The sequence below is a fragment of the Chamaea fasciata genome, unplaced genomic scaffold (genome assembly GCF_029207755.1).
Source record: "Chamaea fasciata isolate MVZ Bird 193981 ecotype frontalis unplaced genomic scaffold, bChaFas1.0.hap1 SCAF_21, whole genome shotgun sequence".
Lineage (NCBI taxonomy): Eukaryota > Metazoa > Chordata > Aves > Passeriformes > Sylviidae > Chamaea > Chamaea fasciata.
This window is the reverse complement of record NW_027094106.1, coordinates 8,168,009-8,195,145: the sequence shown is the minus strand read 5'-3', so window position 1 is coordinate 8,195,145 and position 27,137 is coordinate 8,168,009. Positions and strand designations below refer to the sequence as shown.

The 27,137-nt window shown below is 48.8% G+C and overlaps 3 protein-coding genes across 4 annotated transcripts in view; 1 reads left to right on the top strand and 2 right to left on the bottom strand.

Moving 5' to 3' along the window:
- The window catches only part of TEX14 (testis expressed 14, intercellular bridge forming factor), a 28,878-nt gene extending 15,708 nt beyond the window's left edge, over positions 1-13,170 (top strand). Inside the window, exons 16-31 of the mRNA XM_066201839.1 lie at positions 263-517; positions 1,095-1,195; positions 1,483-1,596; positions 1,955-2,045; positions 2,770-2,860; positions 4,010-4,072; positions 5,102-5,226; positions 5,957-6,147; positions 7,402-7,453; positions 7,960-8,031; positions 8,757-8,834; positions 10,363-10,480; positions 10,642-10,731; positions 11,385-11,494; positions 11,896-11,959; positions 12,161-13,170. Coding sequence (XP_066057936.1) covers positions 263-517; positions 1,095-1,195; positions 1,483-1,596; positions 1,955-2,045; positions 2,770-2,860; positions 4,010-4,072; positions 5,102-5,226; positions 5,957-6,147; positions 7,402-7,453; positions 7,960-8,031; positions 8,757-8,834; positions 10,363-10,480; positions 10,642-10,731; positions 11,385-11,494; positions 11,896-11,959; positions 12,161-12,197 — 1,652 coding nt within the window. The 3' untranslated portion in view covers positions 12,198-13,170. The remainder of the gene's footprint in view (positions 1-262; positions 518-1,094; positions 1,196-1,482; positions 1,597-1,954; positions 2,046-2,769; positions 2,861-4,009; positions 4,073-5,101; positions 5,227-5,956; positions 6,148-7,401; positions 7,454-7,959; positions 8,032-8,756; positions 8,835-10,362; positions 10,481-10,641; positions 10,732-11,384; positions 11,495-11,895; positions 11,960-12,160) is intronic.
- Positions 13,171-15,728: 2,558 nt separating this feature from the next.
- On the bottom strand, positions 15,729-18,385 carry LOC136300094 (pinopsin). Its single transcript, XM_066202227.1, has 5 exons — positions 18,049-18,385; positions 17,322-17,504; positions 16,731-16,876; positions 16,313-16,552; positions 15,729-15,866 (listed from the first exon to the last, which is right to left on the bottom strand). Exons 1-5 carry the CDS (start codon positions 18,383-18,385, stop codon positions 15,729-15,731), a joined length of 1,044 nt encoding a protein of 347 aa, XP_066058324.1.
- Positions 18,386-18,810: 425 nt separating this feature from the next.
- The window catches only part of DOC2B (double C2 domain beta), a 29,196-nt gene continuing 20,869 nt past the window's right edge, over positions 18,811-27,137 (bottom strand). For both annotated transcript variants that reach the window (XM_066202269.1, XM_066202270.1), the window contains 5 exons: positions 23,683-23,809; positions 23,322-23,479; positions 22,013-22,094; positions 21,725-21,821; positions 18,811-21,098 (listed from right to left, as the gene is read on the bottom strand). In XM_066202269.1, the coding sequence (XP_066058366.1) occupies positions 20,962-21,098; positions 21,725-21,821; positions 22,013-22,094; positions 23,322-23,479; positions 23,683-23,809 (601 nt within the window). In that variant the 3' untranslated portion in view covers positions 18,811-20,961. The remainder of the gene's footprint in view (positions 21,099-21,724; positions 21,822-22,012; positions 22,095-23,321; positions 23,480-23,682; positions 23,810-27,137) is intronic.

Genomic DNA, 27,137 nt, shown 5'->3' with positions numbered 1-27,137 from the left:
AGCGCCCAGTGGATGGCAGCACGGGCACGGAAAATAGAGAACCAAACTGCCAAAACCTGTTCCTGCAGAGACTTGTCCATGTCAATTTGTGCGGGTTTGAAGCTTTATTTAAAATGGAAGGAAGTGTTCAGCTCTTGTCATGACAAAGGCTGTCCTAACCTTAGCATTCCCAAGCCTTGCAGGCACAGTGGAACAACAGGGGATGCCTGGAAGGTCCGGATTCCGTGGTGTGAAGTGGTAATTTTGGGTTTTTTTTGTGCAGCTGAAGTGAAGCAAATGGCCAGAAGAGCAGCCTCAGGGCGGCTGGGGCTCAGCTGCCCGTACCCTGCCGGTGAATTCACCTCTGAGAGTGAAGCAGAAAGTGTCAAGGAAAGCCCCCAGCAGGTCCCAAAAAGGCAGGAGCAGCAGAGGTGTGGGTGGCAGCCAGGTGAGGATGCTGAGCCCTGGGACGTGGGCAGTGAGGACAGAAGTGAGTCTGGGGACAGCGATGTGGAGCCTGCGCTCAGCAGTCCCGCAGGTGAGAAACACAACGCTCTGTTCTCTTTTTTTGTCTCCTGCCGTTTCCAGGCAGATCGCAGCTTCTGTGATTTTTTTTTTTTTTTTTAACAGGAATTGTGCGTTTTGTCTTCCAGAGTTTTGCCCTCACGGCAACTCCTTGATGGGCATAAATAGAGATAAGATGAATATTAGGGGTTAATAGGTGGAGGGAATGAGCTGGGAGCCCTTCATCATCACTGATTATCGTTATCAGCATGAGAACCCCAAAGCTTTCTGACCCTTGAGTGTGCTTTCACACTTTCATTTCTTCCAGTCTCACCACACAGCTGCTTTTTCTGGAGCAGCTCAGTGGGTAAAGCTTTTAAAAAAGTTCTGGACAATGGTACAGGGCAAGGTTCCCCTGCTTAGATTAATTAATGAGGTGAGCATTTAAATGTCATTATTCCTCCGTGTTCCTGACAGACAATTGGTGTCACTGTCTGCTCTCATTGATATTCCAGCAGTGCCTCAGATCACTCACTTCACATCTTTTTTCTTTTTCTTGTTTTTTTAAAATATATTTTTCTTAATAATTTTGTTCCATTCTGACATCCTAGGGAGGAGCTGCCAGTCCCCAGCACCAGATGAGGAAGCAGAGTCTGGAATAGCCATTCCTAAGAGTTCAGTCCTTCCTCAGCAAGCTGAGAGTCTCTCTAGAGTATGTACAGAAATCCAGGGAATTTAGAGGCAGCTGCTTTTCCGTGGAAAAGTTTAGCCTGGTGTTGCATCCTGAGCTGATCTGAGGAACAATTCCCCTCCTTCTTACCCCTTTTTTTTTTTTTTTTCAATTTTATTTTATAAACCACCAAAGTAATGCAAGGATTAGCACATGGGTTGAAAGCCAGTGAACAAATTAAATAGAATTTCAGTGGTTTTTATTGTCTGAAATCTGTATTTTTTATTAATGGAGAGTGGGATCATCTCAGGTGATGATGTCTTTCACAGGGACGTTCAAGGGAATTACATTGTTCCCTTAATTCACCTCCTGATGAGAGTGAAGAATTCTTCACTCATGATTATTTCCTTCCTCCTGCTCTTGAGGGAAGGTCAGAACCAGAGGTAGAAATAACTTTTTTTTGGACATAAGTTACACAACATGGTTTAATTGTGCTCCCATTTGATTTGAAGGGAGCTGTGGAAAACGGGAGGGGGTTTTTTTTTCATTATTGTTCTTTTCTTTTGAAATAGTACCCGCAAATAAAGACTTAGCTAAGAGTAAGCAAATTAATCTTCATTAATTTCCAGAAAGTGCAAAACTTTCCTCTTTTACTGTTAAATCCAATCTGGGCTGTTTGCTGAGGAGCTCCTGCAAAGTTTCACTCTCATTATTGAGAACATCATCCTGGGAGGGTTGTCCTGCCCTTTGCAGCCGCTCTGTCAAAAAATTGAATTAATTCCTTTTTTCCCCCCTTCTCAGACCTCAGACGCTGAGGGCAAAGCAGAAGATGTTTGTGCAGGATTTTTACAGAAATTACCTCCTGATGCAGCATCAGGAATTCAGGCTCCAGGTAAATGTCCTTTTCCTTGAAGCACTTCTGAGCAGGGCCACGGAGTTGTTGCATTGATATTTTTTGCCAGCAGCAGCAGCTCTCCTGTCACAAGGCTGGACCTTCGTCCTTCAGCCCAAATTGATCTCTTACTCCTCATTATTTCTGGGAGAGTTCAGGACACTCAGGATTGTGGTTTGGGCATTGCAGTGCCTGAAAGAGTTTCAGATGCAGTGTTTATGTACTTTGCTGTGTTTCAGTTAAGAAGCCAAAACAAAAACTTGTTTGAAACCTTTTTATTTTCACCCTGGGGCTAAGCTTAATCTTTTTATGCAACTTGCTGTGGTGCTGGAAACTGAATTAGAGTTGTATTTACACATTAATATTCTCATTGCTGGGAGGATCTTGGGCTTAAAAAGCCGGTGAGAGCTGACAGAGTGCGTGTGCAGAATAATGGAAGAATCGTTGTTTCCTTACTCTGTTGTCTCTTTTAGCTCAGATTTGTAAATGTTGTGATATTCCCCAGTGCTTCAGTGCCTGTCTGGCAGCTGTGCCATGTTTATGAAAATGCATCTTTTAAAACACATTTGTCTCTCGATAACAACAAAGGTCACGAGAACTCAGACAACAAAAAAAAAAATTTAAAAAATGTAATAAAGTCACAATTTCCTGTTCAATGAGTCGGGTTGTTTTCTTTTGTACTTGCAAAAGCCAATAACAGGGAACATTTGTTATTTGTATTCAGGAGGAAAAATACAATTGTGCAGCACAACACCACAGAGCTGTGGCAGTAACAAGCTGGGAGTGAATCAGCTGAGCCAAATGCCTGGAGCCAGGTAGAGAAACTCATTTTCCCTCTTCCTTCAGGCATAAATTAGCTTTTAAAAGTGTGCTCTCTTCATTAATTCTGCTTATATATCTAATATTCAAATAAGATGCCAGCGGTGGTTTTTAATGATTATCTACATAACTCAGCTCCACGCTAGGAAAATACAAAAAGGGCTTTTCACAGGTCTCAGGGGGTTTTTGTCTTTTGCAGAGTTTAGTGGAGGGGTTTTTTTGCCTTAATGAGGGTGCTAAAATAGGGGGGGGAAAAAAAAAAGCCGTGTATATATCACAATTCCTTTTCCACTGATAAACCACAGCCTGAAACGGAGCAAAGATAATTCAAATTAAGGCTTCAGTCATCTGCTTTAATTTTGTTGTGCTTTGGTTGTGGAGCTCCAGTGCCATGAAGATCCTGCCTTTCCCAGTCCCGGGGGATCAGCCCGGGGCAGGAATGTTCACTGGCTCTTGCCTTGGGGGGCAACATCAGATCTGGCAGTCTTCTGAAATCCTGGAGATTTGGCTTTCTCCTCTGAAAAACAGGAGGGGTTTGTTTTTTTTTTTTTTTTTTCTCCTGTAAATGTTATATTTTATGGTATTTTATATTTTACCAGTTTCATCTTTGGTCAGAGCGCTGTGACTGCCAGGGCTGGGCTCCCTCCTCCCCACACAGGAGCTCAGTTCCCTGGGCCAAAGGGAGGCACCAGCAGTGGAAATCACTTTCTTTAGGAGAAAAAAAAAAAGAATGTTTTGGGTTCCTCCCTTGGCTTAGGAACTTCTGACAGCAGGGCAGAGGGGGTGTTGCTCTCTCTGCATCTGCCTAAATCCTCTTTGACCTTGAGTGAGTTTGTCACAAGCTGAGACAGATCAAAGGGTGATGAAACAGTGGAGGGGTGTGTATTCCTAGATTTGGATTTGCTTAATTTCAGTTGTGTTCTGGAGCTGCACATGGCAATTAGAAGTTTTAACAACTCCTCAATCTGCTTAAAAATGACATTTTTCTCCTACCCCGTGCTGAGGTTTTAAGCAAAAAGTGTTAATGAGCTGCAGTCTACCTGAGAGAGAAGGTAGTGCTCAAACTTCCTGAGAGAAAGGAAACCAAATCCTTCTATTTCCATAATTTTCGGAGGGTGAACGTGACCTTTCCTCCCTCATTTCAGTGTGGATGCAGCACGTGGAGCGACGCTGTGGGAGCCACAGGAAGAAAGCCCAGAAAAAGATGTGTAAGAGCCACATTTTATAGGAAAACTTGGGCAAATTGATCATTAACTACAAAATTTAGTGTCGGTGCAAGGCAGGGGGATGAGACAGACCAAGAGAAAACTCTCCAGAGTTTTTAGAGAGTATTTTCCTGTGAAAAGTCGTGAGATTGGTGTAAAAGAGTTGTCCTGAGTTGGAAGTATTTTCACATTCAGAAGTAATTAACTTGGTGGGAATCTGAGTGTGCTTCTTCCCCATTAAAGTGTGAGGATTCCTTTCTCTCCATATGGCACAGGGGATGTTAAATCACTTTAAAGAGCAAATCATTCGTGTGGAGCCAAATAAATTTTATTACAGAAATAGTCCTGTGATTTTCAGGGAGGGGAAAAAAAAAATTTAGCAGGATATGTTTGTGACTCAACTAATGAAGTTAATTTATTTTTGCAGCTAATGGGGATTTGCATAAAATTACTGGTTTGCAGGAGGTGTGTGTTCTTCTCGTGGCCTGTGAGGAGGATTTAATCCAGGGTGCATCTCCCCAAAATTTGATCAGTTTGGATTTCATTTTTTTTTTCACTTGGGGGTGTGTCGGTGCCTGTGCTGATCTCCAGCAGTCTCAGTTTTATCAGAGTCATTCTTTTAAATGCTCCCAAGACCTTAATTTAGTCTCAATTAATGGCTCATTAATTTTTTGTTAACCCTTGAGGTTTTCCCTTGGCTTTGGGGGATTTTTTTCTACCTTTTGCTCCCTGCCCTTTGTGGAAGCAGCTTCCTGAGCTGCTCTTATAGGAGGATTATTTAAGAAGTCCTGGAAAGGAAGGGGAAGCAAATAATTAACCTTTTCTGCCTCTGCAACATTCCTGAGGATGGAGATTTTGGGCCTCCCAAGATTCCTGTGGGAAGTTTCAAAGGGAACGTCTCCCTCCATTGCAGTGAACTAGATAAGACTGCGCGAGATTAAAATTTCAAGACGCTGAAAATAGCAGGATCTGGTGATTCACAGGTGCAGGAAGTGGCCATTCTAACTGTCAGAACATCTCTCAATAATTCAGATCAGTGGCAGATATTCAGGATTTGTCCAGCATCCCCTGTGAGCAGAACTTCCAGAGGGGTGTGGAGTGTAAAACACCTCGGCTGAGCCACGCTCCCACCAGTGTCAGCACCCCCCTGGGCTCAGGTAATGCAGGGAGAGGGGATAAAAAAAATGGGTTCACAGGGAATTATTTCTCCTCTCTGTGCCAGCCAGACTTTTCTGCCAGGTTTTGTTTTTTTGGTTTTTTTTTTTTTTGGTGTAAAAGTCATCAAGGTGAATCATGGCAGCTCCATGGACACCGTGCAGAAATGTCAGGCTTGCAGTGAGTAACCACAAGAAACGCTGTTTGAAACATTATTGTCCAAAGACAGAGAATTAAAGGGGAATTTACAGGGACACAGCTGCAAAAGTCACTGCCTTGAAAGGTCTCTGGAAGATATTGGCAGCCTTCGTAAATCAGAAACTGAGTCATTTAAATTTGAACTGATCCATGTGGGTTTTAAAGGCAATTTAATAAGCACTCAGGATGGTTTGAGTGTTGATAACAAGTTAAATAATGTGATTAATGTTTGTTGAACTGGAGCGCTTAAGAGCAATGAATTAACATTTGCTTTGTGCTCCGTTAATTTGGCGTAACACAGTGGAATTTCTCAGTTGGCAAAGTTTTGTGCGAGGTGGAACTCCTGGGTTATCAGTTTGGTCTTTTATGGGTAACGCTTTCTCAGGAGTTTCTTGTGCAGGTGCCTGTTCCCTCCCTTTTTTCTGCTTCTGTTGAAAGGTGATAAAGATACAAAAATTCCAAAAATAATTCTCCAGCTTTGCTGGGGTTTTTTTTCCCCCCCTTTTTTTTTTTCTTTTTTTTTTTAAATTCTAGAGGGAAAAATTCCATTAGCCTTTGAGAAATACAAACACTGCCGTGAGTTTTCTTCAGATTCTTCCTTTTGTGGCTCTCAAGACACCTCCTCCACAGTGTTCAAGACTTTCACCACAGCCTGTGAGGAGGAGAGGAGCCCGGAAATTCCAGGGGTAGCTCCAAGAATTTGCCCGTTTGGACTGAAAGAACCCGTAAGTCAGAAAATAACTTACACCAGGAGTTTCTTTAAATATCCTTTTCGTGTTCCTGAAGAATATTGTGGATAATATTTTTCCCTAAAAATAAACGCAAGCAGGGAAATTCTTGCAGGTCTTTGGGAGTATTTTGGAATCGCGGCTCCGTTGATAAAGTGGGGAAAGCCCTGACTGGTTTCAAGGCAGATTATACAAAGATTTAGGTTCCTCTTGCTTGTAAATCTTGGCTTTTCCTTGCCCTCCATCCCTTCTCTGGCTGTGAGGAATTTCCACTTCCCAGCCTTTGGAATCTTGGAAGCAGGGAGTGATAAAAACCATGGAAAAGCCGGGGTTGGATGAGCCCTTTGGTCAGGGCTTTGTGTTTTTCTGCGCACAAAATGTGCCCAGTCTCCCCAGCTTTGTCCTGTCACAACCCCTCCCTTTGCAGTGCAGGGTTTCCTGAGGTCACTGCAGCCATGTCCACGGATCTTTTTGGGCACTGAAGGTGTTCCCGAGCCCACAGCATTATCTCCAGATTGTTTTTTTGCGGACAGTTTTTGTATCAAATAGCTGCCTTTTCGCCTTTTCTCCTTGTTCCCGCTGCCGGGGTTGTCCTTTGGAGCTGAAATCAGGGTTTGCTCAGGCAGGACAGCAGGCAGGGCTCATTGTGTGCCTGACCTGACACGGGCAGGGCTGTGTCGTGCTGCTCCTGGGCCACAGCACTTGGAATTGATTAAATTCATTAAATTCGTTTACAGGGCAGAGCTGCCCTGTGTGCCTCTGCTGATGCTTGTCCAAAATCTTATTCTAGGATTAAGTGCACATTTCCATTTTGAGGGCAGTGGGGGATTTGCCTCTGGTTACAAATTCTTAATTTTGGGGGGCTCATCTGGTGAACAGATGTGCCCGTGCTTTAATAATGAAAGATTCCAAGCAGAGAGTGGGAACTGAAGAAATCTTGGAACTGTCCAGTCAGAAAATTCCCATCCAATTTTCCATTCAGAGTGTTGGAATAAAGATTGTGTAGCTGATGGTGTCTCACAGCTAAAATACGAGTGCACCGCAGCCTAAGCAAAATTTTTGACGCATCAGTCTTATTCTATTTTCATATTCTGAGCTGATGGAAAAGCTTAGTTTAAAATTTAATGGTCAGCTCAGGCTTTAATTGAAGGTTCTGCCTCATTTTGGATTTGGGATGTTGAAGGGGAGGATTGAGGATCAGCAGTTTTTCAATTTACCGTCTTGTGTTTTATTCTGTTTGATCCCGCACAGGTTGGGTTGCCACCAGTTGCTTCATCCCTGAGAAACACCAGGCAGGCACCTGGTAAGTCTTTCATCCCAGCCCCAGCCAAAATAAATTGTTCAATAAACAGAGGAATGGATTTGAAAGGAAATGTAGCAGTCTGTTAATTATTTTTTCCCTTTTTTTTTTCCCCCCTTCTTTTTTTGTTCCCGGATGTCTCTTTTTAGAGGGATAAATAGCTTCGCACTCAGCCATGTACTGCTGGTGCTAATTAGGTTATGGATTTTGTGTTTGCACCTGCAGACTGAGAACTCTGACCTCTAAATCAACCTCTGTTTGAAGTGTAAATATTGCTGCTCTCCAATTCCTGATACAGCACTGGGAGCTGAATGGGCGAGTCTGGCTCGAAATGATTTTTCCATTACGGAATTATTTAGGGAAATTTTGATAGAATGTGAATGAGCTGGGCTCGTGCAGGGTGTTAAATGAAATATGTAAGGAAGATGCTATCAGAGTGTAAGCCTATGTCACAGTTACTAAGGATTAATCACTGCTAATTAACTAGAATTTTTTTTTCTCTGTCTCAGCACTCTCCGAGGCATCTCTCCCCTCCATTGATGAGCTGCCTCCACCAGCCCAAGAGCTGCTGGATGAAATTGGTAAGAGGCACTTCACCCCAAACGTTGGGAGGCTTCCCAGCTGTGCTCAGTCAGGATTTCTCCCAAAGCATTGGCTGCCAAAGTACACCAGAGCTTCCAAATTCGTTGCGGTCCATGATTAGGAAGCTGGGCATCAACAGATTAAATAACTGGCAAGTCCTTGAAGGCTCTGCATTTCTCTGAGTGGTTCCTTGCTGCTGCTGACAGCACACTGAGTGCAGGTGGAGTTGAACACGGGGAGGAATTTGGTGTACACTGAATTTTTCAAAGGTGTCCTGGAGCAATTCGTGTTCCCCAGTAGAGGAGGCAGCTGCACCCCCCCAGGTGTCTGTGCAGAGCTCAGTGATTTGCATTTCTCTTTGTGTTCACACACATCTCCTGTCAGAGATGTGTAAAAACTCTGCGTGGTTTCCACTGGGAGGGTGTTGGAGAAGAGTTTGCTTTGCTTACCCATCATTAAGTTCCTCCTAAATTAACCCCAGACCTTGGGGTAATTAAAATGTCCATCCTGACCTTCTTTCCTCATTCGCCAAAACAAGAACCTGTGGACACTGGCATCATCAGTGATGCCATCAGTGGTGGTCAGGGGCGGTTTGTAAGGTTAATACATAAAATAATTATAAATCATGTACAGCTTTTCCTCTGGGGTTGGATGGGTGAAGTTGTGTGGTACTTTAGTGTGTGGTCAACCTAGATCAACGTGGAAATAATTCCGTTTTTAACAGAACACTTAAAGCAGCAAGATTCCCTCACTCCAGGATTGGAAGGGATGGGACTGCAAGACTCCAGAGTGCGAGTGAATGGTTGGTTGCTAACAGTCCCAATGTAGAGATTAAAAATAGCAAATTCCATTTGCCTTGCTGCACAGTGCCTCTGAGTCCTCGTCACTGTGTGTTCAGCTGTAACAATTAACTGCGGTTTGCAGCTTGGTGCCCCCACCAGCGTTTGCTGCCTTTTCCCTGTGTGTTCCCTCCAAAGTCCACGTGGGAGGTTTTGCAGGTCTAACCATGAGAATTAATTTCCTGCTTTTATCGTGCCGCTGTGGCTGGTGCTGTGTTCAAACACGGGTGACAACACCCGCAGGAGGAGAGGTGGTGGATTTGGTGTCAAACCCATTGAAGTTTCCATTCTGGGAGGGTGATTCAGTTCAGAAAGTGGCCAGTGCACCCTACCTGTTAATGTTCCTAAATCCTCCAGCGTGAAATAATTCCTCTGATTTCACAGAGTAAGAAAATAGCTTCCACTGGGGTAATGAATATTGTATTTCCTGCTCTGTTACAAAGACAGCCGAGTGGTGAATCTTTGTGCTGCTGCAAATGCAAATGGTGCTAAGTGGGAATCATTTTTAGATGTACAACAAGTCGTGTCAGAGGAGCAGAAAACCTAAATGTTTATAGGCTGTGCTTTTTCTTTCCTCCGGTGAGTCACAAAGTGAGCAGCAGTTAAAAAAAAAAAAGGCAGACAAAAAAAAGACAAAAAAAAAAAAAAAAGAAGATGAGTTAAGTCTGTAAAAAGCTAAATAGCACAGTCACTTGAGAATGGTGCTGGCACATGTTTGGTTACCCTACAGCTTTGTTAAATCTTTTCCTGAGGGATGGAAGTTGGTTGGAGCTGCTTGTTTTTAGGGGGAGAGGACTGCAGCAGGCTCTTGCTGGCTGCTCACTCACTGTGGTTTTCTTGTATTTGCATAAAGCACAGCTATTTCAGACTCCCGTTTTTTTGTGGCAGCCTCGTGCTTCCCGCTTATCACAGCCCAGCAGAAGGGGCTGAAATATTCCCCATTAGCCTAAACCTAAGTTTGAGCCCATCACCATGAATTTCCAGATTGGGAAATTCACCATGGGATGCCCTTCCCAGCCCCAGAGCTCCTGAGCTCTCACTCTCTCAACCCTAAGCCCAACCCTAACCCTGATTTTTGTGGGGAGAAGAACTTGATAAGTCTTTGAGGGGAAATCCCTGGATTTTGATCAATAGGCAAACCAAGCTGACGTCCTCAGGTTCCCCTTGGGTTTCTCTCCCATATCTGGGGTTGGAAGGGGGAAGGTGAAAGATTAATTTCCACGTGCATTTTGTATTTCAGTGGGAAACAAAAGGTTGAGTCCCGTGAATCTGGAGATGTGTTGGAGTGAAATATTTCTCTGGGCCTTGCTGCTGGCCACCTTTGACTGCAGAAAATGGGATTTTGTTTATCTGGTAGAAAATCAGGCCACTCAGGAAAGAGTGACTGAGAAGTGGGCAACTAGAAATTTCCCAAGTGCAGCAAAGAAAACAACATTTTAATGTCTTTAGGATCTTTCTTTGATACTAAAATCTTGCTGTTTATGTGAATAGCTGCTGATCAAGTTGAAATGGAAAACAGAGAGTCAGAAAAAGAATGTGGGAGAAATGAGAAGGCAAATCAGAGTTTATGGACTGAGGAGTCATTTAATCTAGCAGAGGAGACAGAAAGGTACGAAAAAGGATGGGAAGGCTTGAGTTAAAACAAAAATGTAGAATTTTAACAAGATTTGATGCTCACAGAAATAACTTTAAATACCCTTGTGACTATTTTATTTGAAAATTTGCAGCACGAACCTTGTCACCATCCCTTTGGAATCTTTTATTTAGCAGGGCTCACTCCAGTCTCGATGATATTTTGGAAAGAATGCTCCATGCAGGAGATGAGGAGATCCAAGAACCACCTCGGGGACACACTCTTGGGTGAGCTGATAATTTACATTTGTGCTCAAGGGTTTGTTTTGTGTGGTGTGCACAGATCTGTGCAGGACTTTTCAGCAGCTGGGCTGTGACTCCTTAGGGAGCGGAGTGTCAGGGAACTTGCCTGGAGACATCACCGTGAACAGCTCCTACTAAATTGAGAGGGGAAAAGAATGTTTTGTTAATACAACTTCCTGTAGGTGGAAAGCAAATACTTCAACAGGTTTGGGAGGCAGTGCTTGGTTTTCACAGAAATCAGAGATAATTTGACAGAATGGGGGAATTTTTTGAGACGGAGAAAATGTGCATTAAGAGAAGAGAGTCATGAAAGCTTTTTATAAAGAAGAGTTTGTGAAAATGGTTGTGCTTTCATGGCAGTTTGTTAGGAAATTTGAAGAACATGGCAGAAGTCATTTAAACATCATTTCAAGGAAAAGATTCATATCCCAAACAACTATTTTTTCCTCTTAGAACTAAAGAGCAGAGCCCAGTAACTCTGAACAGCTCCACAGTGAATGCTCATAAGTCATCCCTGACTTCTGTCTCACTAAGGAACTTGAGACATTCTTGAGTTTGGCATCAGAATTTTCTGTTTCATCCTGTTAAGAAAAAAAAAAAAAAAAAGGAGGATGATACACAAAACTCTATCATTCAAGGGCTGCCAGCCTGCAGGATCCAGAAGATGCTGGAAGGAAGAATGAAGTAGAGGAGAGCAGAGCCTGGGCTGGAGACAGAGCAGCAGGAAGCTGTGCAGGGACTTCAGCAGGTGCTCTTTGTCTGTAGAGCTGCTGGATGCCCCCAAAGTTTGAAATGTCCCCAAATCTCTGGTTACTTTTGGAAATATCGATGGTAATTTTCAAATGTAGGAGCCTGGGGCTGACATCACTGTGCTCGTTATTGCAGTGACGTTGTTGTTGCTATCAGCAAGCTGTTTTCTCTCAGAGCTCCACAGCTGGGATTGGGCCTCAGGGATTGAAATCAGGGTTGGTTTCTGATCACCACGGGGGTCCTGCGTGATGCACCAGCAGCAGCGGAGCTGGGGCTGGGCTCTGCTTCCATTTGTGGCTGAATGAATCAAGCAGAGAAAGCTGCAGCACTGGACTCGCTTGCTGTCTCTGGGGTGTTGCGTGGCTTTCGTGTCCTGAGCTGAATTTCCCTGTTTTTCAGAGGAGCACCCCAAGGATCAGAAATCCCACCCCCAGCAGCAGCGGGCTCCAGCTCCACCCTTCAGGTGAGACTCTCTGTGAGTTAAACTGGAATTGTGGTAGAAATTTATGTGTGGCATGAGCTGCATTTCCTGTTTTCCATGAAAAAGAGGCACTGGAAAAACCCCATACCCTTCATCTTGTAGTTTAGATAAGAAAACACAACTGCATAACCATTTTTTTCCTCCTTTTTTTCTCTTTTTTTTTTTTTGTTTTGTCCCCTGCAGGATAATCGTTTTGGATGAGAGCTCTCTCCATGATTAAAACACAAGAGTGAATAAGTTCCACACATCACCTGCTTGCTGCTGCCTGCACAGTGTTTAGTCTGTGAATTACAGCCCTTTCTGGCCACATAAACACCTGTAAAGCTCAGACTTCCTTGAACAGCAGCAGCAAGTTCAGAAAAAAAATCTGATGCTCTGTGTTCTGATATGGTTTGTACTGGTTTGGTGCCACTGTTGCATGCACAGGCAGTGTCACTGGTGCAGAAGTGAAGTGTTTTTTTTTTTCTGTCACATCCTCATGAAACTGCTTTTTATTCTGCACGTGCACATTTTCATCAGCTAAAGGATTTTCTTGCTCTGTTGCATTATGCAGTTTTCACATTAAAGACAAAATGATTGTGGTTCTGTGGGCTGCTTGGTGCTGCTCAGGCACTGAAATGTTTCCATGCCGGAGTGTTACAGCCCGTGTAGTGTCTGTTTTTTCCTTGCTCATTAAATTTAACAAGGTAATTTCTTGTTTTCTCTTTACTTAGTGCTTTTGTGATCTAGTGTTGAACTGATTTGACTGATTAAAGGGATTAATTGCTGTGCAAAAAGCTAATGAGGGAAAGGCAGTGTTCTCCAGAGATTGCAAGTGCAGCAATATGTTCCCTGCCAGCATCAGACAAGAATGTGAAAAAAAGATGAGGTTGTTATGAAGATACCTGATGTTTAATTCAACCACATTTTTGGTAGGCCTCGTCCAAAAAAAAAAAAAAATCCCTGGATATGATTTGAGTTTGGCTTAGAATTTTGATAGGCACAGCAATTTCATATTGAACACTTTTTTGGTGATAAATGCCGTTCAAGGTGCAGGAGTGAAGGTTGTCCTGTTCCCTCACAGACACAGGGCTTTGAGATGGTTTTGCACGTCTGGGTGTGTCAAGTTTTGCACCTTCATTCCTGTTTTTGCGAGGAAATGCTCCGATTTTGCACCTGTTAATTTGGTTCAGCAGCATTAATAAAAGTTTCCAAGGTTATTGTGCTGCCATGTGGTTCTTTTTCTGGCTTGGAGGTTCATTTTTGGGGTCGTTTTTGTCGGGTTTTTCGCTTGTTTTTAACGCTGTTAACCATCGTCGGACTATGATACAACCAGGTACTGACAGAGCTGCTCCAGAGAGGATTGCTGCAGAGGTGGGGGAGCTTTCTGAGCAAAGATCAAGAGAAAATAAAAAAAAATCTTTCATGTGTTGGTCCTGTTGTGGCAGGGACGGAGCCACAGAAGCGCCTCGGGCTGTGACACAATTCTGCCCCCAAAAAAACCCTTTAATATTTTCTAACTCAGGCTTGTACCAAGCTGCATTCTCTGTGTGGGACTTGTGTGCTGCAGGCAGAAGGGTTTTTATTCCTGGTGGGAGCTGCTGGAAGGAGATCCTGCACCCCCCGGCCCTGGGGGCTGTGTCACCTGCCGGGATTCCGAGCGCCAAAGTTGAAGTTGCAAATTTTTCTTGTGTGGAGCCTGTCCTTGGTGGCTCGTGGCTCATAACTGAGGGTCGTCCCGCCTCACTCTGGGTTGTGTTTGGGTCTCGTCCAGTTCAATAAAGAGGAGCTGAAGGCCCGTGGGGCTGCAGCAGTGTGCTGGAGAGCAGCACACGGGCGTTCTCGCGCGCGCGGAATCATCCGTCGCGTTTGGGCTGCGGCGTGTGAAATCTCAGCTTCCTGCCTTTCCTTAGGAGTAGAATTCCTGTTCTATTTTATCTGTGGGACCAAATGGTGAGCAGACTGTGAACTGGTTCCCTATCTTTTTTGTTTTTTTTTTTAATCTTCACGCGGAGAATTTTTATTTCTGTTGGTGGAGGGCCTTTCAAGCAGCCCCACGGCCTGTCTGATCTCCTTATCAGGGCCGGAACACAACAGAGATTTCACTTTCTCGGCTGCTTGTGCTTTCCCAGCTTTAAGTTTAGCGCGGACGTGGAATCATCCTGATAACGTAAAGCATGGGCACAAAAGCTGTAATTAACAGGGACAATTAAACGAGGACCAGTGCAAGACAGCGGAGGAGATCAGAGGGGCCCATCTAATTCTGCTTTTCAGCTTCCCGGAGAATGAAAGCCCAATTAATTAAATTAAAACCGTGATCCTGAGCTGTTCTAATTCCTCTCCGAGCCGTGTGAGCTGAGCTGTTGTGCACAGCAAGAGAGAGGGAGGCTGAGGATGGGGATGAGGATGGGGATGGGTGTCTTTTCCCCCACACCAGGTCATGGAACCGTGGAATGGTTTGGCGTGGAAAATACCATAAATATGATTTAATTCCACCCCACTAGACCAGGTTGCTCCAACATATTTAGTTCCTTTGTACTGGTTTGGGGATTCTTTTATTTTTGGTTTGAAGCAGAGACTCTCAGACGGTGGAAAAAAAAAAACAAACACCAACCCAAACCCTCAGTCTCCCAAATCTCATCATCCTCCATGGCAGTGCAAATTGCTGGGGTGCCTGGCTGTGGGTCACCTCATTCTGAAAGCAATTCAAGGGTTCAGGATCGAAAAAATCTGTAACAGACAACTCTGAAGGCAAGCAGACTTTCTTTAGAGAGAGAGGAATTGGGTGAAACCCAGTTTCAGCGACTCGCTGTCTTCAATATCGCCTTTAGAAGCCTTTCCTGGGCTCCCGAATGACAGAATCTGCCTCCAAAAACAGAAGTGTGATTGCAGCTGGGGTAGATAAACACTGTGATTTGAGATTTAAGATGAGGCGTGAAGCTGCCGAGCCTCGTGGAGGTTTTTTTTATCTTTTATTTTATCCTTGCAGGCTTTGGCATCCTTTGTTTGCTGCTGGTGGGCAGTGGTGCCTCTGCTGTGCCTTGGGGCCTGTTATTACTTGTGTTTTCCCCCTTGCTGGGAAATCAGTGGATTCAGACCTTTCCTTATTTCGTTAACTCTTAAAAAAAAAAAATAAATAAAATAAAAATTCACTTTGTGTCTGTTTTTTTTTCTGGCTTTCTGTAGTGATGTTTGTGGCACTTGCCACGAGGGATGTGCCAGCTCTGGTGGCAGGAGGGGATGTGTTTTCTGTCAAAGCCTCTATCAGCCAGTAAAACAGATGAACTGCTCAGTGTTTATTAGTGTTTATTAACACAGTTGGCTCTTGAACATCCCTGCTGGGTTTATGCCAGATTTACAGCATCTCCCTGAAGTTCACAGCAGGACCAGGCACTGCCGGCAGGGCTGGGTCTGTGTGGGGACGGTGACAGACCATGTTCCACCTGACCCTGGGCCAAACAGCAACCTGGGATGGGGTGCGCTGAGGAGAAATTACTGTTCATTTTTTATTTGGTGTTCTTGAGAGGCTCCAAGGTGAGGGGCTGGGAGGGAGGCAGGGAGGGGGTTCCTTAGGAGAGTGAAAATCTGGTTTCTCCCAGGATGGGATGGCTCCTCACCTGCAAGGAGACACTATGTCTTTTTTTGGGGATGGGACACCTCTCCAACCTTTGAGAGCCGCCTCGTCAGCTCCAGCCCGAGCCCCCCTGTGCTGCTGTGGGTGGCACAGGCAGATCCTGGAGCTGGCACTGGTGCAGGCAGGATGTGGCAGCTGTCACACAGGGTGGGATGGTGTCACCTTGTTCCTCAGCCCCTCTGCAGCCGCCTGGGGACTGGGGGCAGCTGGAGAGGTTTTCCCCATCCCCAGGGGGTGGTAACCACAGCACAGCATCCCCAGCAGGCAGCTCTGGAACTGGGCAGGGGAGGAAGGAAGGGACAGGTTATTTGTGGCAGCAGAAATCCGGCGTCAACCTCGAGGCTCGGCAGGCTGGACGCTGGTTATATTTTGGGAAAGATCTCTGTCTATTCCCAGCCCGACTCTTGGCGGTTTATGGACAATAAAAGTTTCATTCTGTTTGCTTTGTGCCTTCAACGAGCAGCTTGTGATCCAACATTAAGTTGCCTGACCCCATAAAACCATGGAGGCGGAAAATGAGCTCTAGTTCGGGCTCGCAGGCTGCTCCCTCCCTTTCCATTTTATTCCCCAAATCCTTGCTGCTTACACAGCAACCCCGGGATCCAGCCTGTGGCCACACTTCCAGAGAGGACGGATGGTTCCTCCGGGCTTTTGGGGCCTTGCCAAGCTGTTCTCCAGCAGCCCCAGAGAAGCTGGGGTGGCTTTGTTCGGAGCTCTCTCACCTGTTTGTTCATGAAGACGTAGATGATGGGGTTGTAAACCGTGGCCGTCTTGGAGAAGTAGGAGGGCAGGGATGCCAGGGCCGGCTGGATGACAATGTCCTTGGCGGTGGCCACCACCAGCGCAAAGGTGGTGTAGGGCAGCCAGCAGGTGAGGAAGGCCACCACCATGGCCACCACCATGCGTGTCACCTCCCTCTCCGCCTGCTGCGTGGTGTCCGACTGCTGCTGCTGCGCCGCGGCCTGCGGGGAGTTTGGGGGACAGGGAGACGCCTGTCAGCAGCTTGGAACAGCCCTCCCGTCCTTTGGGAGCCCTGATGGCACTGCCAGGAGGTGCCAGCTCCTTTGGCTGTCCCCAAAAGCCGCCCTGAGGAGGACGGAGACGCTCCATCCCCACGGAGCCCGAGCCGGGCGCACTCACCGCCCGCAGGGTCAGCAGCAGGTTGGTGTAGGAGAAGAGGATCAGGCTCAGGGGCATCACAAAGCAGGTGACAAACAAGGCCAGGATGTAGCTGCTGTTGTTGCTGCCGCCCGTGTACCAGTTGGGCCCGCAGGAGGTTCTCAGGCCTGCAATAAAGGTTGGGGATGAGCCTCAACCAGTCAGGGCTTGGATCAGGGCTCAGGGATGGGCTCCAAAACAGCCATGCCACCCAAGCACCTCTCACATTTCCATCCCCAGGGGCCTGGAGATCAGCCACTGAGGGGTTTGGGCTGCCCAGATGCCCTCTGTGATTTGTTGTGGGCTTGTGCCAGGCCCCTACAAGAGCAGGTGTGTGCTGGGTGCTGCTCCAGCGGCCAGAGCCGCTCCCGGCTCCAAATAAGAACAGCTACAGAGTGTCCTGCGATGGGGAACTTCCAAACAACAGCCTCCAGGAGAGGATTATTGGCCGAGCAAGCAGGAGATATTAACGGGAGAGATTTACCCTTTAAACTCCAGCACAGACCCTCTCCAGGCTTGAAACCGAGATGCGAGAAGACAACATCAGTGGAGTGTGATGCACATCTCCCCTACCTTCAGGCACGTAGCTGCTCCAGCCCAGGAGTGGTGGGGTTGTCCAGAGCAGGGACCAGCCCCAGGTGAAGGCACAGCCACTGACAGCGTGCCGGTGCTGGAACCTAAAGTCTCCCAGGGGTCTGCAGACCACCAGGTACCTCTCCAGGGCCAGGATGGCCAGGGACCACAGCCCCACGATGCCTGTGGGGACAGCGAGGGGTTGTGTCTCAGGGACGGCTTCTGCTGGGACGCGGGAGATGATGATTTAGTTCAAGCAAATGTTTGAACAAGCAGTCAGATGTGGTTTTTTTGCTTACAGCCAGGAGAGCTGGGATATTTGGCTGCTAAAAACTGGTTTTGGCACCGCTCCTCCCACAGCAGGGACAACTGGGATATTTGGCCCTCAGAAATGAAGTTGGCAATGGGTGAGCTGTGACGCCTCGTGCTTACAACAACAGAGTGTCCTCGAGGAGAGGTCCTGTGCAATTTCCTGTCCCTGGTGCACAGCCAGCACCCGTGCAATGCATCCCAAACAAGGATTCCCCACGCCCCCAAGTGACATTCCCCACTCTGTCAAGACCAACACTGGACGTGTGGTGACCTGGCTGAGCCAACCATGTCCCCAACCCTTCCCTGCTCTAACAAAGACCTGAAGGACCCGGATTTCACAACGTGGTGAAACGCCTCCAAAGCCCCTCAGCTAAACCCAAAAGCACCGAGGCAGGTGTGGAATTCACCCCCTTACCTGTCAGGGACACCATGAAGCCCTCCAGCTGGCAGAGGCGCTCCCCAAACACGAAGAAGCCGCTGATGTTGTTGGAGAGGCTGACGGAGCTGCCGCAGAGCGTCACCAGCAGGTTGGCCACGGCCAGGTTCACCAGGATGTAATTCAGGGGCGAGCGCAGCTTCTTGTGCCTGATGGACACCACGATGACCAGGCCGTTGAGCACCGAGGCTGAGGCCACCACCAGCCCCATGAGCACGGCCACCGCCAGGTACATGGCCCTGGGGGCCTGGTGGGGCCACTGGGGGCCATCAAAAGGCCCTGGGGTGACGTTCTGGGGCTCCGGGGTGCTGTCCATGGAGCAGCAGCACCTGGGCCAGGTGAGCTTCCCTAAAAGCAGAGCCTCTTTATAGGGCAGGAGGGGCTGACGTGCCCCAGAGCAGCTTGGAATTCAAATACCTTTAAGCTTGATTTTAATCTGAAAGGGTTTGTCCTCCCGCTTTTTGTAATCAGCTCTTTATTCCCAAGGGGATAAAGAGTGACTTAAAACAAAAATCTGATGGCTCAACAGAGCATCATTTAATTGAGTAAATTTTTTTTTTTTTTTCCCCCTTGTGCTTTCCAGGTGGATTTTCCTGTAAGCCTGGCCTTGGCACCTGGGGCTGGACATCATTCCCTGTGCCCTGGGTTTGCTGGGCTTCAAGGCTATTAAATACATATTAAACATAAATAAATATAAATAAACGTAGTATATATACTTAATTGGGCCATATATATGTATTTTCTCTCTCTGCATATATAACCCCATATATATATTTTTTTTATAAATACATACATAGTATTTATGCTGCATTGGGCCAAGCAGCCCCCAATGCTCTGGTTTAAAACCATTTCTCCCCAAAAATCCTTGCCCTCCCCCCAAATTCAAAAGCTGCACCACCAGCATCAACCTTTTATATTTTTTTTTTCCTTTTTTTTTAAATTTTTATTCTTTTAACCTTTTTATTTTCGGTTCTCATTATAAATATTAACAAATCTGACCCAAAGTACACAGATAAGGTAATACTGAAATACAAAAAGTCTCTCAGGATGCAGGTAAGGACGGTTTCTGCAGCCTTCACATGGTAGCAAAACATTGGTATCAAACATTTCACGAGGCCTGGCATGACAACCACCAAACTCTGCATGCAGCTGCGACGAGGGACGGAGTGTCCACTTAGAAAAGACCGGGGTACAAAGTGAAGGAACCCACACACGCACGTCCTACTCCACCTCAGGCATCAACCAGTTTCATAGGCTGGGAAAAAAAAAAAAGGATGGATCGAAAGGAACTTTGCCAGAAAAGGGAGGCACAGCCATCCTGGTGCTCCTGGAGCTTCCCTGGAAGCCCAGACCTCAACCAGGCTATAAGGTGCCGGACCAGAAAGGATTAGTGGGAACATCCAACTTGACAGGGCTGCCAGCATTCAAACAAAACCCATGCATATCTGCAAGGATGCATTACAAATATTAAGTTATTAAAAAAAACCCCTATGAATGTTGTTTTGGTTTTTTTTTTCTTCTTTTATCTCCTCCCTCCCCCAATATCAAACGAGGTGTAACACAATCGCCGCTTGGAAAAGTGAACTGAGGTTTCCAGAGATTCCATTGCTTCCCAAGAAAAAAAAAACCCAAAGAAGTTGGCAGAACACAGGGCTTGGAAGCTGAGGATAACTGAGACCCGTGGGGAAAAAGCAGCTCTTCCTAAGAAATCATTGTTTAAAGGCTTCAAAACATTTTGGGAATGGTGCAGCATTTCCTAGAAAGTTGTAGCTCATCCCACTGGTGGGATGAGGACGAAGAGACCAGCCAAGGTGGATCACAGAAGATGATAGCTGGGATTATTATAATATCAATATATCATTACTGTGCCATATTAATATGACCGTGCCATAAACAGAAATTTATTTGGTTTGGACGCTGCTTGAGGCAGAAAATGAATCAACCTCAGGGCCACGCCGAACTACAAACACAATTGCAGCTCAGCTCCGAGGCTCAGCATCTCCATGATTTAATGGATGAATTGGAAAGGGGTCAAAAAGAGAAAAAAAAAAAAAAAAAAGATAGAAGAATTCAGCCTGGAAGCTGGCTTTGCTGGAACAGCAGCCGTGCTGCTGCATGGCATGGTTTCATTAAGGAGAGCGGCTGCTGCCGGCCCTGGGAAGCAGGAGCAGCCAAGGCTGTTCCAGGGAAGCTTCTCGTTCTGCCTCCCAAACGCGAAGCTGCCTGATCCCAGGAGGAAAACTGTGCTCTGCACAGCTCTGCTGCCTTCCCGTGAGTTACTGGAGAGGACGAGCACGACACTCGTGGCAGGAAAGCAAACACACTCTTTCCATGTTTACACATTCATTCCCACGGAGGAGCTTTAAATGCAGAAAAGACTGTTTAGGCCCGAACCACAGAGACTGACAAACCACCAGAGATATGGCACAAGCTGCCTCGAGGAGACAGTTCCGGGTTTCGTGTGTGTGTGTGTGTGTGTGTGGTTTTTTTTGTTTGTTTAGGGGACGCCTTTTGCCGATGCCGGACACACGGACGCTGGACGGACGCATTCATTTGTTGCCACTGACTTTGCAAGGCAGCGAGAAGGTAACAGAGTACAGCCAGGGTTTGGGAGAGGAGCCGGACTGCAGTGCATGCAGGGGTGCACACCTGCGTGGGCGGGAGCGTGAGTGTGCACGTGCATGCTTCGAGAGTGGGGCCGTGAGTGCGGGAGAGGCGTTTCGGACAAAGCCTTGCCGAGAGCGAACCACCTGTCGCCTTCTCCCCCCTGGGAAGGGCTTCCCCTGCAGCCAGGCCCTGCTCCGGGGTGTCCTGCTGTCCTGGCTGGCCCGGGATCCCCCGGATCCAGAGCTGGAGGAGCCCCGAGGCTGTGCAGCTGCGGCCCCGCGGGGCTCAGTCGCTGAGGACGGCGCCGGGCAGCTCGTTGGTCAGCGTGTGCCAGCGCTCGATTTTCTTGTCCTTGTTTTTCAGGCAGTCGAACCAGTGCTTCAGCCGCTCCCCTTTGGCATTAATTCCTAACACGACTCCGCCTTGGGAGGGAGACAGAGAGAGGGAGAGGTGTGTGTGTGAGGGGGGAGCCTCAGTTCTGCTGAGAGATGCCCAGGGACACCGGGCGATGCTGGAGGGAGCCGGGTGGTTCAGCATCCTCACAGCATCCAACCTGATGTGAAATCCAGCCCAAATTTCCCACCCCCCTCAACGGCTGTGATGTGGGACGTGTCCCAGGCAGTGCCCCTGTGCCGGGCAGTGCCCCCGTCCCTTGTGCCAAGGGCTCGCTGCAATCACACAGGCTGTAGGAAGGTACGGAGCATTTGTCGGTGATAAATCACAATGACCGGCAACAAAATCACAACGAGGCCAGACATCCAACAGAGATAAATGAAACCTCCCCGATAAACCTGTTTTTTTTTTCCACTCAGAGGAAAACATCTGAAACCAGAAGGGGAGAGGCAGATGCATTTTGTCCCTGCTTGGATGCTCCTTGAGAGGCTCAGGTGCAGGAGAGGGATAAAAGCAGGACTGAAGCCCAGCGAGAATGAATGTGGGCACGGAGAACAAACTGGGAGGCTGGAGGAGTGCAGGAGGAAAAAGCAGCACAGACAATGAAGATGAATCAAAAAGAGGCCAAGGAGACCTTCTGGAGTGTGCCACTCACCTATGAAATCGTTGGATTTCCCGATATCATAGTCCCACACGGTGACTTCTAAGGTCTTCTTTGCCAGGTCACCGTGCTTTATCTCATAGAAAAACTCCTGTGGAGGAGCAGAGGCAGAGTCAGGCTGAAACAGGAGCTGGGGCTGCCCATCCTCCTCCTCAGGCTTTGCTGCCCACGGGGAGCCCAACGCCAACCCCTCACACAGCGACTAAGTTGGTGTTTCTTTGCCTTTTAAGTCTGAGGTTGAGAAAAGCCCCTGGGTGAGAACCACACCCACCCCAAACCCACCTCATTGAACTCGGGGTTCAGCGTTTTCTTCTTCACCGCTGTCTTGTGCTTGGATTTCTTGTCCTCATCTGGTTTCAAATAACTGCAAACGAGACCAGAGCAGCCCAGTGGGTCCCAGTGGGGAGGGCAGGAGGCCACGGGTGGGGACACCTGTGGCTGCAGGACCAGCTCCTGAGCAGAGGCAGGCTGAGGTGGGTGGCTGAGCCCCCTGAACCTCCTCCCCTACCAAAATGCTGGGTCTGCCTGGGAGCAGGCGGCATTTCCCCACCCTAGAGCCAAGCCCAGCCGCTGGCTGCCATCAGAGAGCGCCGATTATCCCGTCTCCGGTCCCTAGGGGACACTGGCACCGCACACATGCTCTCCAAACGCAGCACTGCCAGCCCAGGACCAGCCCGGACTCGGGATTGTGTGACTGGTCTGCTCAGGAGACAGGAGCCACATGCAGGGCGGAAAAGGGAGCAGGAGCGAGCAGCTTTGAGCTGCTCCCCGCAGTCAATCTGCAGCACAGCAAACAAGCTTAAAGTGTCATCAGGCAGAGAGGGGACCTGGAACGTGGGCCAGGCCAAAGTCAAGCCGTCGGGGTTTTGTGCTGCTGCTGCGCCTTTAAACATCAGTTCTGCTTCCTTGCTACACGCTCCAGGTTTTGCTCATAATTAAAAAATTAGGGCTTGGACCGAGAAGCATCACTTTTCTGTCTGCTGTGGTCCCAGCCCCGCAGATGTCATCTCCTGTGGATGGCACAGGGGACACCCAAAAGTGGCTGGGCGCAATGGGAATTGGGTTGCTCAGGGACTGAGCCTCCTGTGGGCATCTAAAAAAGCAAGAGGGGATTTTTACACAAACACCTCCACCCCTAAAAAAACAATTAAATAAGGAGGTAAAAGTGTGCTGCTGACAAACTCCATTACTGGGTCTCCCAGGTGTGGTTTCTCCAGCAGTTCTGCCTTGGCAAGCACCATCCCTGAAAGTGCCCAAATCTGAGTCAGCACTGCGGGGACAAGGAGGGAGGGCAGGCACTGGGTCCCCCCTCACCACGGCCACCCCTCCTCTGCAGAGAGTCCATTTGACAAACGCCACCCCCCAAAAAAAACCCACCAGGAGCTGTGGTCAGGCAGGGGGACAACCCCACACCACCAACCCCTGCGCCCACCTCACCTGCAAGCTCTGCCCGACAATTGCCGGGGAAAAACGCTCCAGGCAGAGGCAAGCTGCTACCTGGCGGCCTCATTTGCATCTCCTAATGACAGCAATTAATTCCCGCTGCGGGGAGAGGCGGGAGGGGACAGCAGGGCCGGCGGGTGACACTCACATTTTGACGTAGGGGTCGGAGTAGCCGTTGGCGTCCATGGCAGCCAGGTGTGCGCAGCGCAGGATGCCCACCTGCAGCCCCTGCTTCTGCGAGATGTACTTGAGGGAGATGAGGATCCTGCCGCGCTCCTCCAGCGACTTGTCCTCTGTTTTATCTATCTGGGGAGGGAATGCACCCGGTCCGGGGGGCTGCACCGGGGTACAGCCACAGCCAGGCACCTCCGCAGGTAAGGGATGCTCCTCCCCACGTCCCTGATCATGTTTGAGCGGGCAGACAGCTCCGTGCTCCCACATGCCTCGGGGAGAAGCTGCTGTAACTGTGATTCCAAGGCGGGATGAGGCCCTGAACCCCCTTCACTCACCGGCAGCTGCTTCTCCAGGCAGATGTTGAAGTTTTTGGTCTGGTTGGGCTTCAGTTTCTTCAGCGGGATGCGCGTCTCCCCGATGAACTCGTTGTGGCGGAACTTGTCCTCGTCGCACACCGAGATCCTGCAAGGGGCACGGGCTGAGCGAGAGGGCGGGGGCTGCCCCCCGCACTGCAGCTGCCCCCGGTGGGGGACCGGCTGAGGTCGCCCTCCCCCAGGCCACGGACAGGGCCCCTCCTCTGCAGGCAGCTGGAAAACAGCTGGAATGCAGCTGGAATGCATCCAGCTGCTGGCACAGCCCGGCCAGGGCAGCCCACGGTGTGAGTCTCTGTGTCTAAATGCACATCCCAGCCCAGGCACTGTTGGAAAAGCAAGCTGGAGCCTCAACCATCCGATTGACCCTTCCATTAAAACACCGGAGTCATCGATGACTAAAGGAAAATTATTGGGAGTTGCTGGAGCTGCATTTTGCGCAGCCATGGAGGCTCTTCCTCATCCCTCCCTTGGACTGCGTGCCTGGGAGAAGCCAGCTTCCCACACAGCTCCTTCCCGAGGAGCTCGGGCACTGCCTGGAGCGTGGCAGCTCCCAGGGTGACCCTGGACACAGAGCAGGTCTGCCACCTCCTGTCCCACCAAACAGACAAAGCCAGGAGCGATTTCCACAGCCAGGCCATGGCAAACATCACACCTTGGGCAGGTGCAAGCTCTCCCAGCCCTGCTGGGATCCTGGGATGCATCCCAGTGACGAGGGCAGTGACGTGGCGCTGCTGAGGCCGGGCTGTTTTCCATGGAAAAGCTCTAAATGCCTTTCCCTGAGCTGGCAGCGAGTGAGTCATTGCTCTGCTGCTTCCCAGCCCTCCCTGGGCGTCAGGAGAGACAGAGGAGCAAAGGTGGGGTTTGCAGGGAGCCTCTGCTTGCAGCTCCCGAAATCCCAGAGGGCCAGAAGGGTGCCTTGAGGGGCCAGCTGTTCCCCAGCTGTGCTGGTAATGGGGAAAACCATCCCAAAGGGAGCATCCTGCATGCACACTGGAGCCCTGCAGTGACTGGCTGGGCTCCCTGCCCATGAAGGAAAGGCATTTCTTTTCCCTTCCTTTCCATCCTTTCTCCCCCCCCCCTTTTTTTTTTTTTTTTAATTAATGTTCTTAGACTGTCTTCTCATCTTTTGGTCGTTTTCTTTTTCACCCACTCCCTTTGGCGTCCATCTCCCCACAGGTGACACTTCTGCCCCCAGGGACCACAGGGGAAGGGGGAAAAGCAATTAAATAAGGCCCTGTGATCCCACCTGAGAGTAACTAATTGCACACCACACCCCTGGCCTGCTCGTGGATGGTTTATCCACGGATGGGTTGTCCATAGGTGGTTTATCTATGGGTGGTTTATCTGTGGATGCTTTAGAGCCTTATCCAAGCATGGTTTGATCACCTTCGTGCTCACAAATAAGTTCCAATGAAGCCATGGGGATGTCTCAGTGCCACAGCAGGAGGATCATCAGGGCTGGGGAGCAGCAGAGAAAAAGGGGTTTGGGGAAAAAAAAAAAAAATGACACGAGCAGGAAAACAGGGAATGCTGCTCTCCAGAAAACTGTGGCTGGATGCAGCGTTACTATAGATACCCACGGAAAAAAAAAAACAACCCACCCCACCACCACAGTAAAATCCTCAAAGAGAATCTCAAGTGCAGGCACCTTATTCCCCAATTCCTCTCCTCTTTCTTGTAAGGAACAAAACCACCAAAGGAGCAGCAGCAGCTCCAGAGCCAACACTGCACTTGCCAGGCCCGTGGAACCTTGTCCCTCTGGGCAGAGCTGGAGGGGACAGGAGGGGACACGGCCTCACACCCAGGACCTGTGTGTAAACCCAGCAATTGTGGAGCGGTGCCAGCTCCTGGGCACTCAGGGAGACAGGGTTTGGGATGGTTTACCTCTTAAAAACGTGATAACGATTCTCCTGACAACGTCCAGGTACACCCCAGAAGCACAGCAAGATCCCAAACATGACGTCCTGCTTGCTGAGAGGGCTCAGGAGCCTCAGGATGGGTAAAAACCCAGGAAGGAAAGGTGGAAACCTCCAGTGGTGGTGGCAGGGAGAGCATCCCCAGTGTCACACTGGGGGACACCGCACAGGGCCCTGCTTCAGCGCCCTCAGGGACATGGGAAGTCCCTTGGGGAGTAGTTTTTGGCCCATCTGCAGGGCCTGGGACCTGCCACTGGCCTGAGCAGCACAGTGGAGCTGGGGACACCTCCAGGTCTCTCCCAGCCCTGTTTCCCCTGTGGCACCTCTGGCCACCTGCCCACATTTTGTGCCCATCTGTGTGCGATGCCCAGAGGGGCTTTTGTGTCAGCTCTCCCCGTGCCTCAGGCTCAGCCCTCACTCCCAACTCCTCTTCCCAGCTTCCCTTCATCCCCACTGGGATGGGATTTCCAGCACTGCAGTGCCCTGGCCCATCAGCGAAGGCAGCGAGCCTTGAGTGGGACGAGCAGGAAGCTCCAGCCCCGGCCCTCCCTTTTTCCAAAGGCAGAATGCAATCAACACCAGCCTGGATTTTGTTACGAGAAATCGACGCCATGGAATTTTTATGCCTTGGGTTAGAAAAATCAGCCCCAAACAGCACGAGATGCCTCTGGCAGCCTCGTTCACCTTCCATCCCCAGCCTGTAACTGGAGCTTCACTCCTTTCTCGTCTCCCCTTATTAATCCCAATCCCTCCAGCCCCGTGTTTCATTTGATATCCTCACTGTGGGGTCCTGATCTTTACGTTAAGGGCCGTGAAAACCACCTTGGAAGGAAACTAAGCAGCAAATGAACAATCACTGCTCATTAAACTTCTCCTCCCTCCTACTCAGCCCGGGCTCCTGGGTTACAATCCTGACTCACTGCACGGCTCCAGCAGCTGACTCACGGCTCCTGCTCCCTCACACGAGTTCCTCGGCCTCTTTTCCAGTGGGGAAAGGAGGAATGGGGGTCAGCAAGGAGCCTTTCCCACCAAAACACACGGGGCAGAGCCCCAGAGGCAGCCCCTGCGTCTAAGATCCCTTTTGGCAATATGGGAGGCTCTCCATGAGGAGCAGGCGATGCTGCCTCTGTTTAAGGATGGGCAACACCAGGCAAGGAGACAAAATAACACCTTGGGAAAGTCCAGTTTTCTCCAGAAAACAAAATGATGATCCCATCATGGGCTCCATCACAAAATGCCTCCAAGTCTGAGCACAGAAACCACAGCAGCAGTGAGTTGTAATTCCAAGCGCACCTGCGATTCCGGGCCAGCCTCATTCATCCAGAGCGAAGCAATTTGGGACCCCAAACCTTGAAGTGGCTGCACTCCGCCTATTAGTCCTGATCAAATACTATTTTCTGAATAAGGCATTTAATGAGTCATGATGTTTGTCAAACACATGATTAAACAAAGAATTCCTGGCATTCGTGGGCTAGTTGAGCCCCCCGTGAATAATGCATC